This window comes from Camelus bactrianus, chromosome 9 (genome assembly GCF_048773025.1).
Source record: "Camelus bactrianus isolate YW-2024 breed Bactrian camel chromosome 9, ASM4877302v1, whole genome shotgun sequence".
Classification (NCBI taxonomy): Eukaryota; Metazoa; Chordata; class Mammalia; order Artiodactyla; family Camelidae; genus Camelus; species Camelus bactrianus.
In genome coordinates this window covers 13138655-13155840 of record NC_133547.1, presented here as the reverse complement: position 1 = coordinate 13155840, position 17186 = coordinate 13138655, and the positions used below count along the sequence as shown (strand labels likewise).

At 40.8% G+C, this 17186-nt stretch overlaps 1 protein-coding gene across 1 annotated transcript in view; it reads right to left on the bottom strand.

Annotated features, from left to right (window-relative positions):
- Nucleotides 1-17186, bottom strand: part of LOC105075876 (WD repeat-containing protein 87-like) — a 32613-nt gene that overhangs the window by 11171 nt on the left and 4256 nt on the right. The window contains 1 exon segment of the mRNA XM_074370858.1: nt 67-234. Coding sequence (XP_074226959.1) covers nt 67-234 — 168 coding nt within the window.

The window sequence follows — 17186 nt, the reverse complement described above, 5'->3', positions numbered from 1 at the left end:
GTTTAGGTATGATGCATATAAAGTGGATTCAGAACAAGGCAGGAAAAAAAGATGAGCTAGATTTACCTCCATTTGTTTTGAAGACAGTTCTGCCCAGTTTAAGGAGACAAAATAGTTGACCTCGTTGGAGTAGAAGCAGATGAAAGGCTTGCTCTGGGGCTGGTAAAGCTCTTGGTATAGAGTCTCAGGCCAGTCTCTCAGTACAACCACATCATCCTTTGGTTTTTCGTCAGCCTGAGAGAGAAGAGTGGGCTGAGCTAAGAGGACTGAGTCCTCACTCACTCATTCATTTAATAAAGGTTTACTGAGGGATTAGTGGAAATTCATTGTTATTTAGCTAATCAACATTTGTTCACCCTGCCACTAGAAAGCACGGTTGGGGGGGTTATCCCTCCTTCACCCTCAGAATGCGTCCTAATTCATCAAAGTACCTTCCAGCCTTTCTGAACCAAAGTTCCTTAAGAGAAGTAAGACCTAATATCCCAAAGTATCCATTCTACATAATAAATTAATTCTTCTCTATTTATCTGGAATACTACTAGTTATGGACCATCCTTAAGGGAACTGAGAAAATAGCCCCTCAAACCATTTTCTGTGTTCTATGGGTCAGATGAGGAACCACATTTAAGAAAGCCTGTTATGTTCTGTGACAAACACTGGCAATACAATAATGAGCAAAAGAGATACGATCTTAGCTCTCAAAAGATAAGAGTCCAGTAGAAAATACATTAAATAGACAACTAACAAGTGACTATACAAAACAGGCAAAGCCTTCAAAAGAACAAGATACAATTCTATGTGAATGTGACAAAGGAACCCCACCTTGACAAGTATGTCTACCTGTCATGGTTGGAACAACTCTTCAGAGTTCCTGCCTACACCAGAAGGCCCACTCCTGTCACCATTATAGTCATGGTATACAGCCTATGGGAAACTCATACTTCACAGACATGGAAAGCTCACCATGTGTGACAATTAGACCCAGTGTCATGCACCTCCCTCACTATTCTTCATGTGCATCCAAGGAAACATGTGCTTTTCACAACATGGAGTTAGCTGAATTCTAACCCAGTGGAGTGTGTGTGTGTGTGTGTGTGTGTGTGTGTGTGTGCGCGCATCTATCAAGGGAAATATGTTACCTTTTAACAAGTTACACAGTAGAATGTGTACAATATACACTACCTTCCAGGCACTGTAGCATGTACCTAGGATGTAGGTACATGAACTCCTCATTCTGACCAGCCAAAACTGAGGCTCATGAAGTCTACTTTTAAAGTAATCTCTTCTCAGAAGATACTTGTGCTATGTACTTGCCTCTTGAACAATGCTCCATGAATCTAATTCTCCGAGTTTCTCTACCTTAGAATTTGTAGTATGACCACCTAAGCTGGAAAGTATAATACTCAATTGAACTAAAGTGTTAATACTTTTTTATTCACAATGCCCATCATGCCTGCTTCCTTCACAAAGGATTTGAGACTATACCGAGGCCATTATCCACAACTTAGAATCTCTCTTCTCCCTCTATTTCTCATTTTCAGGTCTTTGAGTATTTTGAGAGAATACAGAGAGATGGAGAGCTTCTAGCACTCCCTGTCATTGCTAATTCAGGGACAACATCAGAGTTGAGAGGATCCTGGTATCTGAGCTGCTAATTGCCCACCCCTCTTCATTGAACCAGAAAGCTCATTTACATACCCCTTATTTCACCACTGATTGAATAGTTAATCACCATTCCTCTCCTCCTTTCCAGACTTCATGTACAAATAATTCATTCACTCATTCAGCAATATCAATGCGTGTCTACAGAGGACTCCAAGCAATGCATCTGTGCCTGGCACTACTGTTACATACTCTATATCAATCCCCGTTCTATCCTCTCTCCCCTCCTTCCATCCCAATAAAACTCAGATCTTATTTAGGGTGACGGATCGACTGAGAAATTCTGGCAATACCATAGAGTGATACTATGGTACGCCAAGACTGGCACGGTTCTGTGCTCTCTGATCTTCACTCTTCTACCTACTTTCAATTTAAAGCTGACACCTGGAAGTGTAGCAACTATCTTGCAAACTTATGATAATAAGTTAAATATTGAGCAGGTGGAAAGAGAGAAAAGGAACATGGTTCCTTGACATCATGTAAGACAAAAATGCCTCCTGCTTGTTTAATCCATTTAAGACCATTTTCTGTTTTTCTGGGTTTTTTGTTTGTTTGTTTTGCAGAGCATGTTCTAATTATAACTAATGTTTTCTTAGTCTAGAAGTAGAAGTTGTTCAGGGGTATGGGAGGGCCCTTCCAAGTCTGCTCCCACGTTGCCCATGCCACAGGCTGCCTTGGATAATTAGTCCAAGCCACCACCATGTGCATATCACTCATACACATCACCTTTATATCCTTCAGGATATTTTTTATGAGGACTTTCAAGTCCTTACACTCAGGAATAAGTCTGGGTGAAGGCAACATCCTTGTGATACTCCAGCACTTAACAGACATCTTGGATTACAGAACCTGTGGAAGGCAAAAGTGACTTAATCACAACATCTGATATTAGACTGGAAATTAAGGGAATTGGGAGAGGGAAGAGTAACAGGGACAGTGAGAGAAGGAGAGAAGCAAAAGTATTCCTTTAGAAACAGGAGAAACTCTTATTTCAAAAGATAGGAGTCAGAATGAACTAATGATACTTGCAACAACATGGATGAATCTCAATACATTATAATGAGTAGAAGCCAAATGCCAAAGAGAATCTATTTGATTCCATTTACCACATGGAATTCCAGAAAAGAGTAATTTAACCCCTAGGGACAGAGGACAGATCAGTTGTTAACTGGGACTAAGAGTTTGGGAGATTGCCTAGGCAGGGGTAAAAGGGAACATCTTGAGTGATGAAAACGTTCTATATCTTGACTTTGGTAGTTGTTGCATGGGCATATTAAAAATGGGTACACTTTAGTACATGTAAATTATATCTAAATAAATATGGTGTTTAAAAGAGGACAGGAGTGAAGTGGGAGTCTTATGAAGTCTAAAACAGGAAAAAATTCAGCAAAAGTAAGCTGCTAGGTGAGCTTCGGTGAGTCAGTTGTAGTGTAGCTATTTAAATAATACAGGAGCCTGGCGTTCCAGACCTCCTGTGACTCTCTTCTTTGGGATGCTCATTTTTGTAGACATAATTATATTTATTCTCTTCACTACTGAAGCCTTCAAATATGTGAAAGTAACTCACCTGTTCATCAAAGATTTACTCAGTGTTCATTATATGCCAGGCTCTGTGCTGAGAGCTGGTGATAAAGCACTGAACAAGAATGATTATCTGCCTGCATGGAGTTTACTATCCAATATGGAAGGCAGACAATGAACAGTTAAAATAGATGTCCAGTTCTGGCAAGATGCCAGACTAAAATAACCTGAAAGCCTCCCACTACAAACTCCTAGAAATTCTGAGTAAAATAACAAGTGGCTGAATTCCAGGAGCCAGAAATGAAGATGGCAGGGGATGGGGGTGCAGGGGGAAGATACAGCAGTAAGTGCAAACTGCTTCTGTGATGGTCCTGAAGAGGTGTAGTTATCAGAGTCCCAAACTGATCATAATGGCTAGGAGCTAGGGTAGTACTGCCCTGGCTAAGGGAAGAGAAGGGGCTTGGGCCCATAAGAGATAGGGAGCCGGAACTGAGACTCCTCCATTACCTTGGAAAGAGCTACTTCCATACATAGAGCTGGCTCATGACCAGCTTCCTGAAAGCTTACACAACTTTAAACATTTTTCCAGGCATGAGTCAGGACCCTACACATCTCCAGATTCAGGGGATACCTGAACGGGTATCATCAAGTTCTCCAAATGATTCTCTGACACATACCTCACAAGGAAGAGAAGAAAAAGGGGAGAAGAAATACCATAGAGCATACCAACAATTCTAAAGAAATGATTTTAAATCTACACCTGAGAGGGTAATGAGCTGGGGTGGTGGTGGGGGTGTCACAAAAGTCTTCTTCACAATCTCTTAGCAGGCTCTGCATAGGTTAACTGATATCTATTGTTCTCAGATGAAATTCCCAGAACATTGAAAGCCACATTTAACATCTTGTTATATGTGTAATATTAAAAATTCTAAGGAAACCACCAAAAAGAAAGAAACAGGTTGAATGTATACTTTAACCAAGGGAAAAGGGATACGAAATAAGAAAATAAGAATCAACCCAGTAGAAGAAACGTAAGACAAAACAGGAGAGAAAAAAGAAGTAATATAAATAGAAAGAAATAAGGTGATAGAAACAAGTCTAAATGTGTCATTAATGTAATAAGGACAGGCTAACCTCATTAGATAAAAGAAATTATCAGATAGGTTTTAAAAAATGAATAAAGTATAGTTGTATGCTGTTAATGAGAGAAAAATCTAAAATGCAAAACATGGAAGATTTAAAGTATCATTATTACCATGTCTTCTGTTCTGAAAATCATCTAAAAGCAATAAAGAGAATGAAAAGATCTTTGCTAACTCCACATTCAGCAAAACAAGGAGATAAGTATAATCTGTAGATAACAAATTACATGTACGAGCTGAAATCAGGGACACTTAGGAATAGGAGTTGGGAACAAGAAAGTTATGGAGAGAAATTTGAGAACAAAGAAGGACAGAGAAAGATAAAAAAAAAAATGATGAAAATTAAATTTCCTAAAGGTGAGGGTCTGACCATCAGGTGAGAATCTATACCCCCTACTTGTAACTACAACTGCAAGAAACTGGGAAGCAGAAGAAGAGGAAAGAGGCTGCTCAATCCCTTTGAAAAGCCATATATGCAATGGAAGACAAGGAGTGAGCTTTAATGTTGTGAAAACCGGCTGGCCTAGAACTCTACCGACCCCTTCAACACACCCAGGAACCTCTTACAAAGAAATAGTCCGGGAAAGCCCAACTCTGATGTAGTGTGAGAAAAAAAGAACGAGTAAGTCATTAATCCAAAGTTATAAAAAGAACTATGAAGAAAAAGAGTTAAAATAAGAAGAAGAAGGTCATTTACTAGAAAACTGCTACAATGGATCAGACAAAAATTATAACTAAATATTTTGCATGAATGAAGAAAAAGTAATAATCTAATTGCCTCTGTGAAGGAAGACCACAAAGCAAAAATGTAAGAACTCAGGGAAGAGATGGTCAAACAACAGAGTAAGATAAATGTGAGCAGGCAAAATGGAAGAATAATCAAGTATCACAAACATAAGGGCAAAACTTGAAGAAACACAAGGGGAAAAAGTCAGTAAGAAACAGAGAATAAAAATGGGAAAAAAGAAACAAAAATAGAAAGAATTATTTAGAAAATAATAAATTTTTTCAACAGATGGTACTGGGACAACTGACACATGCAAATTAATGAATTTGGACCCCTATCTCACCCCATATACAAATATTAGCTCAACATGGATCAAGTACCTAAATATAAGAGCTAAAACTCTAAAACCTTTTAGAAGAAAACATAGATATAAATAATTCTGACCTTGGAGTAGACAACGGTGTTGTAGATGTGACATCTAAACCACAAGCAACCAAAGGGGAAAAAAAAGATAAATTGAACTTCATCAAAACCTCTTGTACATCAAAGGACACTATCAAAAAGTAAAAAGACAGCACACAGAATGGGAGAAAAGATTTGCAAATCATCTATCTGATGAGGGTATAATATCTAGACTATATAAAGAACTGTTACAACCAAATAAAAAGACAAATAACCCAAATTAAAAATAGGCTAAGGATTTGAAAAGATATTTCTCCAAAGAAGAAATACAAGTGGCCAATACCCACATGAAAAGATGCTCGACATCATTAGTCATTAGGGAAATGCAAATTAAAACCACAGTGATATACCACTTAACATTCACTAGAATGGGCATGTTTTTTTAAATGGAAAACAAGTGTTGGCAAGGATGTGGAGAAATTGGAATCAAATTGTCAAAACTTGGAACTGAGACATCCTTCAATAGATAAATGGATAAATAAACTACAGTATATCCAGACAATGGAATATTTAGGTCTAAAAAAAATGAGCTATTAAGCCATGAGAAGACATGAGGGAATTTTAAATGTTTATTACTAAGTGAAGGAAGCCAATTTGAAAAGGTGACAGTGTAATTCCAACTATATGACATTCTTGAAAAGGCAAAACAATGGAGACAATAAAAAGATCAATGGTTGTCAGGGCTAGGGGGCAGAGATGAATGGGCAGAGCAGAAAGGATTTTTATGGCAGTAAAAATACTCTATGATATTAAAAGTGATGTATATATATCATTATGCTTTTCTAAACCTGTAGGATGTACACTAAGATTGAACCCTAAGGCAAACTATGGACTTTGGGTGATTATGATACATCAATGTAGGTTCATCCCTGGTTAAAAATGTACCATTGTGGTGAGTGATGATACTGAGAGAGAGATAATGCATATGTGGGGAAAGGGAATATATGGGAAATCTCTGTACCCTCCTCTCAATTTTGTTGCAAAACTGAAAGTGCTCTAAAAAAAATTAGGTATTTTTAAAAAAACTTCACTCAAAAACTTGTATATGAATGTTTACAGTAGCATTATTCTTAACAGCCCAAACACTCTAAATGTCTATCAACTGATCAATGAATAAAAAATTATTCATCCATAAAAATGAATGAGAACTGGTACATGCTACAACATGGATGAACCTTGAAAATATTATATCATGCTAAAATATTATATTATGTGTGGATAAAAGCATCCAAACACTGGATAATTATACAAAAAACTAATTACAATGAATTTCAAATGTGAAACTCTGAGCTTTGGGGACATGAGTATTTGCTCTATTATTTATACTTTTCTGCAAATTTTCTAAATTGAAAGCAAATTACAGCTGTAGTAAATGTTAAGGATAATATATAATAAGGATATGTAACAATGAGACCTACTCCAAAGCTCTGAAGAGAGAGAGAAATGTGAATTCTTCACACTTACAAAAGGAAACTTTAGAGGACATGCAGCTTTCCTGGCACATCAGTGTTTTTTTGTTTTTGTTTTCCTCACAAGGAGGAATGCTTTACAAGGCAGATTACATGTGATTAGAAGGGCTGGGGTGAAAAAGTTTCTCCAAGGGTAAAGGAAATCAATATATACTAAGGGCCTACCACATGTAAAGTGTTACACATTTATCTATATCCCTATCTCACCCCATATACAAATATTAGCTCAACATGGATCAAATACCTAAATATAAGAGCTAAAACTCTAAAACCTTTCAGAGAGAGAGAGAGAGAGAAGACATATATATCTTCATTTAATACTTAACCTATGAGAAGGGCATTGTAATAGGCAGAATGACCCCACAAAGATGCCCATTACCTAATAATCCCTGGAACCTGTGAGTATATTAAATTACATGGCAAAAGGGACTTTGAAGATGTAATTAAGATCATGGAACTTTAAACAGGGAGATTATCCTGGATTATTGTAGGAGGGCAATCTCATATAAATCATCAAAAGCAAAAAAACTTTCTTCAGCTGGAATCAGAGAGATGTGGCACAATAGAGAGTAGAAGGGAGAGGTGGCAGAAAGAGAAGTCAGAGATATTCCAAGTAAGAAGAATTTGATGTGCCATTACTGGCTCTGAGATGTAGGGGCCCAAGCACAAGGACTAAAGAGAAAGTTCTAGGAGCTAAGGGCAATCTCCAGTGAAAGACTTCAGTCCTACAATCACATGAAACTGAGTTTTACCAACACCCTGAATGAGCTTGGAAGCAGATTCTTTCCAGAGTCTTTATATATGAATCCAGGAAGTGAACCCTTTAATTTCAGCTTTGTGAAACTCAGAGCAGAGAAACCAGTCAAGCCTACTGGACTTCTCACTTACAGAACTATGAGAAAGTAAATGTTGCTCAAAGCAGCTAAGTTCATGGTAATTTATTACAGCAGCAATAGAGAATTAACATAGGCACTAACATTTTTTTGAAAATGTACTTATGCAGCAAGTGCTTTCTGTGTGTTATCTCATTTAATACAAACAACCTTCTGAAGTAACAGCTAGCTTTATTCCAATTCTGCAAAAGAAGTTAATTAGCTTAACTACAGTTGCACAGCTAGTAAGCGGCAAAGCCAGGATTCAAACCCAGGAAGCACAACTGTAAGATGCATCTTTTGGAATAAAGACAGTCTCTTCAGAAAATGGTGTTGGGAAAACTGGACAGCAGCATGTAAATCAACGAAGCTAGAACACTCCCTTACACCATACACTAAAATAAACTCAAAATGGATCAAAGGCTTAAACATAAGACAAAATAAAATAAACCTCCTAGAAGAAAAGATAGGCAAAACATTATCTGACATACATCTCAAAAATGTTCTCCTAGGGCAGTCTACCCAAGACATAGAAATAAAAGCAAGAATAAGCAAATGGGACCTAATGAAACTTACAAGCTTCTGCACGGCAAAGGAAACCATAAGTAAAACAAAATGACAACCTACAGAATGGGAGAAAATTTTTGCAAATGAAACTGACAAAGGCTTGATCTCCAGAATATATAAGCAGCTCATACATCTTAATAAGAAACAAACAGCCCAATCCAAAAATGGGCAAAAGACCTAAACAAGCAATTCTCCAAGGAAGAAATACAAATGATCAATAGGCACATGAAAAAATGCTCAATACCACTAATTATCAGAGAAACGCAAATCAAAACTACAATGAGGTATCACCTCACACCAGTCAGGATGGCCATCACTCAAAAGTCCACAAATGACAAATGCTGGAGAGGCTGTGGAGAAAAGGGAACCCTCCTACACTGCTGGTGGGAATGCAGTTTGGTGCAGCCATTGTGGAAAACAGTATGGATTCCTCAAAAGACTAGGAATAGACTTACCATATGACCCAGGAATCCCGCTCCTGGGCAAATATCCAGAAGGAACCCTACTTCAAAGTGACACCTACACCCCAATGTTCATAGCAGCAGTATTTACAATAGCCAAGACATGGAAACAGCCTAAATGTCCAGCAACAGATGACTGGATAAAGAAGAAGCGGTATATTTACATAATGGAATACTATTCAGCCATAAAAATGACAACATAATGCCATTTGCAGCAACATGGATGTCCCTGGAGAATGTCATTTTAAGTGAAGTAAGCCAGAAAGAGAAAGAAAAATACCGTATGAGATCGCTCATATGTGGAATCTAAAAAAAACAAAAACATAAATACAAAACAGAAACAGACTCATAGACATAGAATACAAACTTGTGGTTGCAAAGGGGGTGGGGGGTGGGAAGGGACAGACTGAGATTTCAAAATGTAGAATAGATAAACAAGATTATACTGTATAGCACAGGGAAACATATACAAGATCTTGTGGTAGCTCACAGCGAAAAAAATGTGACAATGAATATATGTATGTTCATGTATAACTGAAAAATTGTGCTCTACACTGGAATTTGACACAACATTGTAAAACGACTATAACTCAATAAAAAAAATGTTTAAAAAAAAAGATGCATCTTTTGAACTACTGAGTTATACAGCCTTCCTAGAGTTGATGGAACTCACAGAGCTTATATTAAGTGTGTCCAAAGTGAAAAGGCACCTGATTAGCTGAGCTCAATCATGAGGCCAGGTTTGCCTAGTTTCAAAAATGCTAATCCCAAAACAGTCAACAAATACTTGTTGTATTTGTTGAGATTCTACTTTGTAATATGTCTTTTGTTATCCAGTGGATATCCTAAGATCAAAAGCCGTCACTGTCCTCAAGGAACTTCAATTGTTAAAATTTGGTAATTGCTGTAATGGAGCACTTGAAGGTGCATGGGACACCACAGAATACTCCAGGGAGGAAACGCAGGTACTCAGCACAGGAGGAGCAAGAGGGAGAGAAGGCCAGGCAGAGAAGGCTTACTAATGCATTCCAGGAGAAGAGAATGGCACAGACACTTAAAAGCACGATTTGTGACAAAAACTACGTAGGAGTTAAATATTTTTACAGCACAATTTCAAGAGGGCAGTAGAAGAAAAATGGCTAGATAAGTGGGAATCAGTGTTAAGTGTCATACTAAGGAGTCCAATTTTTATCTCAAGTAGGTGTTAATTACTGGAAACAATTTATATAATCTGATTCAGAGCAGTGGGAAAGGAAAAGAAAATGATGAGAGCAATATGAAATATTTAGGGGTGAGAACCTTTGAGTCTTGAAGATCAGTTGGATATGGAGAGTCAGGAAAAGAGAAATCTATAATTGTTCATGGGTTTCTAAGCTAGGCTATGAATGAAATTTGGTGCATTCAGATGAACCAAAGAAGAGTACGAGCAGGTATGGAGGAGAGAAGATCAGTTCGACTTTGGATTTGATGAGGTGGTTATGGAATATCTAAATGAAGACAACTGGCTATGTGGGTCTGGAGATCAGGGAAAAAGTCTGGATTGGAAACAAATACGAAAATGACCAACCTATAGGGACAGCTGAAACCAGGCATCTGGAGGACTATGCCCGTAGAGGAGTATGCAGCATGAGAAGGAGACTTGATAATCAGATAATTATTGAGAAGTACACTGAGAAAGAACAACTATAGGAAGGTAGGCTGTTCTCCCGGAAACCAGAGGAGGTGCGTTTCATGCAGGTAGATCAACTGTAACAGAGAGGTCAAGTAAGATGAACCAAAGAGTGGATCTGGTAAATAGTACTGGTATCCTTAAAATGAGAACAGTATCACTGTTCAAGAAGAGTGATTCTTGAAGTCAGACTGGAGGGAGCTGAGGAGTAAATGAAAAGTGAGAAACTGAAGTACAGCTTTTCAAAAGCTTGGGGATGAAGGGGAAAGAGGGAGAAGGGGAGAAAGCGAGAGAGAGGGAGAGAGATAGGAGACTACATAGGGTCAAGGAAAGATTTTTTTTTCACTCTGGATTTTTCATGATGAAGTTTGATAGACATTACTCTGTTAAACTGCTGTAAAAGTTTTTAAATGCTTACTCTGAATTTCTGTGCTTATCTTGTTGAAGACCAGGTCAAATAGCTTCCGTCTGGCACCAGAGTGCTAAGGAGGACTGCCTTAGGGATACTTATCCCTAGCTGAACAATTCCAAGCATTTCTTTTACCTAGCAACAGTTACTACCTCACTGCATTTCTACCATGAGTAAACTTTAAACCTTCTAAAATCCTGCATATGACTCTCAAGGACATGCATAGGAAGGCAAAATGATTGGCCCCTGGAGAGAAGGATTTTTAAAATTGAGGTAAGTAAACATGTTTAAATGTCAGGAGGGAGAAGCCATAAAGGAGGGAGAGGGCAAATACAGAAAAGAGAGAATGAGCTGCTGCACCAACCTGATGTGAAGAGAAATGGAGGATGAGATCCCACGATCGCAGAGGCTCCCTAAAATTTCCTCCGGTAATTTAAGACTTGGAGCTCTGACTGGGAAAATGGAATATGCTGGACACTTCTGTCTAAATCGTGGGCTAACACTCCATTTCACCAGGTTTGCAGAGTCAGGCATTTCATTTTAACCACTCTTGGCCTCAGAGAGGAATGCCCCTCTCTTTTTCCGTACAAAAGACTTTAAAAAATAAAGTGAGATAAAGAAATCAAAAGTTTTTATAACGAAAAAGTAGAATATAAATTCAGGGTGCTATTATTGTGAGAGATGTAGGCATGCTGACATTGAGGGAGAATAGAAGAGATGAAACTTGAGAATCAAATAGACTTACATTTATAATCCTAGGTTCTGCCACTTCAATGTTTTCTTTTGTCCTTTAGTCTTCTCAGACTGAACAAAGTCTTGCCTCACAAATGTCAGATGCCTTAATGAGCTCAGTGAGACCAAAGCCACTCAATATACAGTCTCCAAGTTGGGACTCTGTTACTAACATCATACAACATCACAGGCTTCCCCACTTCATCTCCATTCTCTCCTAGCTCACACACCTTCTGCAGAAGATAACAAGCCCCTAATTCTGGAAGAGACAGACTCTAGTCCCAGCTTCCTAAAGAAAGAGTGTCACTGGTTCCAACATCATAATGGTTCAGACTCCCCCAAACTCCTCCCACTTGTGCCCAGTGACACAGCACCGACATTACTAAGAACCTCAAAATCCCCACATGAACATGCGGAGTGCTGGGAGGCAGGGAGAATCTGGCCTTTTGTGATAGTGGAGGGGGATGGAGAGGGCATGTAAACTGACTTTGTGTGACAGAGGGCTGGCCAGTCCAGCCGGATGACTACAGACACTACTGTGTTGGGATGTGGTGTGGTTGGAGGAGTTTGGCTCTTTCATATAAACTTTATTGCATATATACACCTGCCAGGTGCTGTTCTAAGGACTGTTCGTACACTGCTCCTAAAATGCCTTGTTAGGGTTGCCAGATAAAATACAATTAAATTTGAACTTCATTCCCAGTTAAAATTGAATTTCAGATAAGTAATATTTGGGACATACTTATGCTAAAAAAAATTATCCGGCTTTTAACGGAAATTCAAACTCAACTGGATGCCCCACATTTTCATTTGCGGAATGTGGCAGCCCTATTTTAAGGTACTTTTACGCCCTTCCCCAGCCGCACAGCTAGAACGTGGCCGGGCCAGAGAGTCAGACACCGGGCATGCCCTTGGCTACTATGCCATTGTCACGGGATCTGCAGGGACGTGCATGTGAGGCTCTGGCCTTTATGACAGAGGCCGTGCATCAGTGGCCCGCGTGCGCAGCCGCCCCTTTGTGGTTATAAAGGGTCCCCTTGCGCCCTGCACGATGCCAGTGCCCGAGCCCCACCAGGCCGGATGAAGACACAAAGCAAAGCCTTTTATAAAAACACCAGTTGTGGGAAACAGAGAGTACCCAAACATTTCTCTGGCTTCTCTCCGCACCACCCTTCACAGACACCAGGCTGGCAGCGCAGCCACTGGAAAGCGAACCTGAGAGAGTGTGTCTGGGCCGCCCCGGCCCTCTCCCTCCTCTCTCTGTATTCGGAGTAGAGGACCTGAGGAATCCGACGTGTGGAGAAGGTTGGTCGGGAGGAGCGACGCGCGTCAGAGGGGAAGCAATCGCTCCCTGCCGCGCCAGCCCGGCCCTCAGAGAGGGCCTCACTCCCGCCTTGCTGGGGCTGGGAAGCGCCACCGCCGCATTTTGGCGGGAAAGGACGGGAGACCCACCGACTACGCGTGCGTGCGGGAGCGGGGGCGGGGCTAGGACGCGCGCGGAGACCAAGGGCGAGGGGGGGGCACCGACCCGCGGGCTACCGCGGGAAGCGACGACTCAAGGACCCTGCCCCACCCCACACCCGGCTTCGCTCACCAGAAGCCCCACGAGATTCGCATCGCCTCCATCCGCTAGACGGCTGCCTTCCTTGGCCTTCTTTGACCTCTCACGCTCTCTCCTGCCTTCTTTCTCCACGGGTCTCGCGGCTCTCCCATTCTCCAGTTCGGAGACACCAGAAGGGAGGGACGGGGAGAGCCACGTGAAAAGATGGCTAGTAATAAGGGGTCTCCTTCAGGGCAAGAGAATTTCCGCCCCACCCCCACCCCCGGCAGGGGGCTCGGAACGACAGGCTACGAGGGCAAGTGGACCAGGACTCCCAGTTTGGGCGGCGGAGGCGGGACTACATCTCCCAGCGTCCACGCAGCGCTCCCTAGGCCAGGCCTTTCTCCATCTCCTGCAGACGTGACGACTAGAGGATTGGATTTTACAGTGGGCAGCACTGCTCTGCGTTGGGGAAACTGCAGTTTTCCAGTCATCCCTCCCAAGTTCGTAAGTCCGGCTTTCCCTCCAGTCTAGCCTGTTTCCCAGAGTCCTCAGGCCATAGTAGAGAAGGGAGAGATCAGGAAACTGAAGCGCCCAGTAAACCTCTCCTTGGGGACTTCAATTCGCAGGATGCTTACGGGGAAGCTTCCTGGGCTTCACCTCCTCATCAGGCCAGACCGCTTCCTCGGTGTTGCCTGCGACTGGTAGATAGCGGTGGTGGCAGTATTGGGGAGTGGACAGAAACTATAGCCCCTAACATGCGCGATGTTGGGGGACTTTAATTCCCATTGTGCTTAGTAGCTCCCTGTGTTTCGTCTCTCTCACCTCCTCAGGAACTGTGAGGAGAAAAGGTGCAGGCAGCAGGTGAATCACAGCTCTCAGGAGATCCTGGGGAGAGAGGGAGCTTTCCTAGCAGGCGCCGCGCGGCCCATAAGTAACCTAACTGCGTTTGGGCCCGATCCTCAAATCATTCTTAATGCTTCCCAGCAAACACTGTTTTCTGTTTTTCTAAGTCCATTCACTGCCATACATAGCTTTTCAAACCTTACAACACATATGTTCATAGTCTTTCCCTCAAATAGTGACCCTGCTTCTCAGTTCACTGAGAAAACTGAAGCTATCAAAAGAGCATCCTCACAGACTAGCCCACATATCTACCTATCTACATATGTGCCTATATATGTATACCGCTTTTGCTCTCATCTGTCAACTTAAACCAACTGTATTCTTATCTAAACCTACTCCCTCCACTTGGGCACTAGATCTCACCTTCTTTTGTCTATCAAGTTCTTGACTCCAACAATTCAACTTGACTCCAACTCCCTCACCTTGAAAACAAACACACGCACACAGCTCTTCTTTATCTCCCCTTTCCCATCAGCTACTGGCCCATTTCTAGCAAAACTCCTAGAAAATATTATCTATATTTCCTGCTTCCAAATTCTTTTTTCTTGTTCTCTCTTGAAAGCAGTCTAATCAGACTTTTGCACCCATCACTCTACCAAAACTACTCTGGTCAAGGTTACTAATAATCTTCATGCTAAATCCAGTGGTTGACTTTCAATTCTTTTTCCCCTTCACTTATTAGCACGTGACACAACCGATCACTCCCTCTTCCTTGGTACACTTTCTTTACTTAATTTCTATGACACTATACTTTTTTTTTTTTTTGATTTTCCTTCTACCCATTAGTGCTCCTCAGTTCTTTTGCTGACCTCTCCCTGACCTCTTAATGTTAGAACTCCTCAGGCTACAATCCTTGTTCCTGTACCTTATCCCCTCTCACTCTTTTGGTCATTTTGTCCAATCTTTTGGCTTTAATTATCATCTATATATCAGTGATTGCCAAATTTATAACCCCAGTACAAACCTGTCTCCTGAACTCTAGAGACATATATCCAATTGACTAACAGACATCTTCTCTTAAATGTCTGATAGGCACCTCAGTCTGAATTTATCCAAAACTGAACTCATAAACTCCTAATCTTCCTCCTAGTACCAACTCCCTTGTTAATCTTCCCCAGCTAACTTGATGCTGTCTCCAGCCTTCCACCTGGTCAAGCCAAAAACCTTGGAGTCATCTTTGACTCCTTCTTTCTCTCACATTCACATTCAGTATATCAGCAAATCCCTATGGCTCTGCCTCCAAACAGATCCAGATCTGTCCAATACTCCTCACTTCTACTGCTTTCTTCCTGGTTCAAACCCACTGTCCTCTTTCCTCTGAATTATTGTAGTAACCTCCTCATTCATCTCCCTGCTTTCATTCCTGCTCCCAATATCTGACTCCCTTACCACAGTCTATTCTCTACACAGCCATCAGGGTGCTTTTTGAATATGTAAATTAGATTTTATTACTTCTCTGCTCAGAACCCTCCTATGGTTTCCATCTCATGCAGAATAGAAGCCAAAGGCCTTAAAATGGTCCCAAAGCCATTATAAGATATAAGGAAAATGTATATGGTAACCTAAAACTGAGAGAGAGTACCCAAAGAAGAAAAAACTTTGAAGGATGCTCTCTCCAAGGCTGGGGTTTCGACCTCATTTGAGAAGATACAGTTCAGGCCACTGGATAGCAAAAATGTTGTTGGTTTGCCCAGGCTGGAGCTGATCTGCAGTCTCTGGGCAAACAGGAACCAACCCTTCAGAGTGCAGGTGGGGCACAAATGACCAGCAGCCAGTGGCATGGGTGTGTAGAGGAAGCAGAGGCTTGCTGGTAACCCTCTATGCCACAGGTCGTCAGTGCAGGAAATGGTCCACAGATTGAGGCACGTTTGCAAGTAAGAGGTCTTTGGGGCCCTGGTTTCCAGATCAATGCAAGAAGGTAATTGGAAGGTCAGGCCAAAGCTGCAATGTCAACAAGAGACTGCATGTTCAGGCACCTGAATGTGGCAGAGCTCTATTGGATGTCCTCATTTTTACACTGCTGACCCACCATGCAGTAGCCAGAAACAGCAAGAGAGCCCTGTCCTCCTACAGTGTCCCTCCAGATCCCTCCACTGAGAAAGCTCAATGTTGTGCTCACTGCAAAGGAGAGGTGCTTGAAGCAATTCTGTCCATATAGTAGAGTATATATTGAAGAGATAATTTGGAGCTGAGAGGCAGTAAATTGACAGCAGTGTCTCCCTAACAAGACAAATACTTTAACATGCTTTCATATCCCTTAGGACTTCTCCCATCTTTGCTCCCTCCATTCATGTTGATATTGTCTAGAATTTTATTTCTGTGTTATGTATGTTCTCTTTATTGGTCCTTTCTTCCCATTTATCTTACAGCATCTCTAGGATTTTTCTTTTCTTTTTTCAGTCCTTCTTCCAAAACTGTTTTCAAAGTGGGCCTTTTTGTAACAAAATTTGTGAGGCCTTGTGAGCCTGAAGTTATTTTTGGGCTGGATATAAATTTATAGGTTCTTTCCCTTCAGTATTTCACACCACAATCATCTTGGACCCAGGGTTGCTACAAAGAAATCTGATGTCAATATGAACCTTGTTCTTTTGTAGACAGCCTGACCTTTGGAGTTCGCTTTGATTTTCCTAAATTTCACTATGTGTCTAGAGTTGCATTTTTCTTCCATTTTGTACTCTGTAATCCTTTTCAATTAGGGTTCTTTTATCTTTAATTCTTGGAAATTGTCACAATTATTTCTTCAAATGTTTATCTCCATTTTTATTTTGTGCTCCTGAAACTCCTGTTGTCTGGATGTGGGCACTTGTACTTCTATCCTTCACATCTCTTAACCTTTATTTTATATTTTTTCATTATCTATTTTTGGCTGCTTCCTGGGAGAGCCCTCAAGCTGCTCTTTAAACATACTCATTTCTGACCTATATCTAACCAACTATCTATCTCATCTATTTTGTTCCTTATTTCATTTGTTACATTTTGAATACCTAGAATTTCCACTTGGTACTTAAATTTATATTATTCTGTGTTTAATATTGCAGATATCTTCC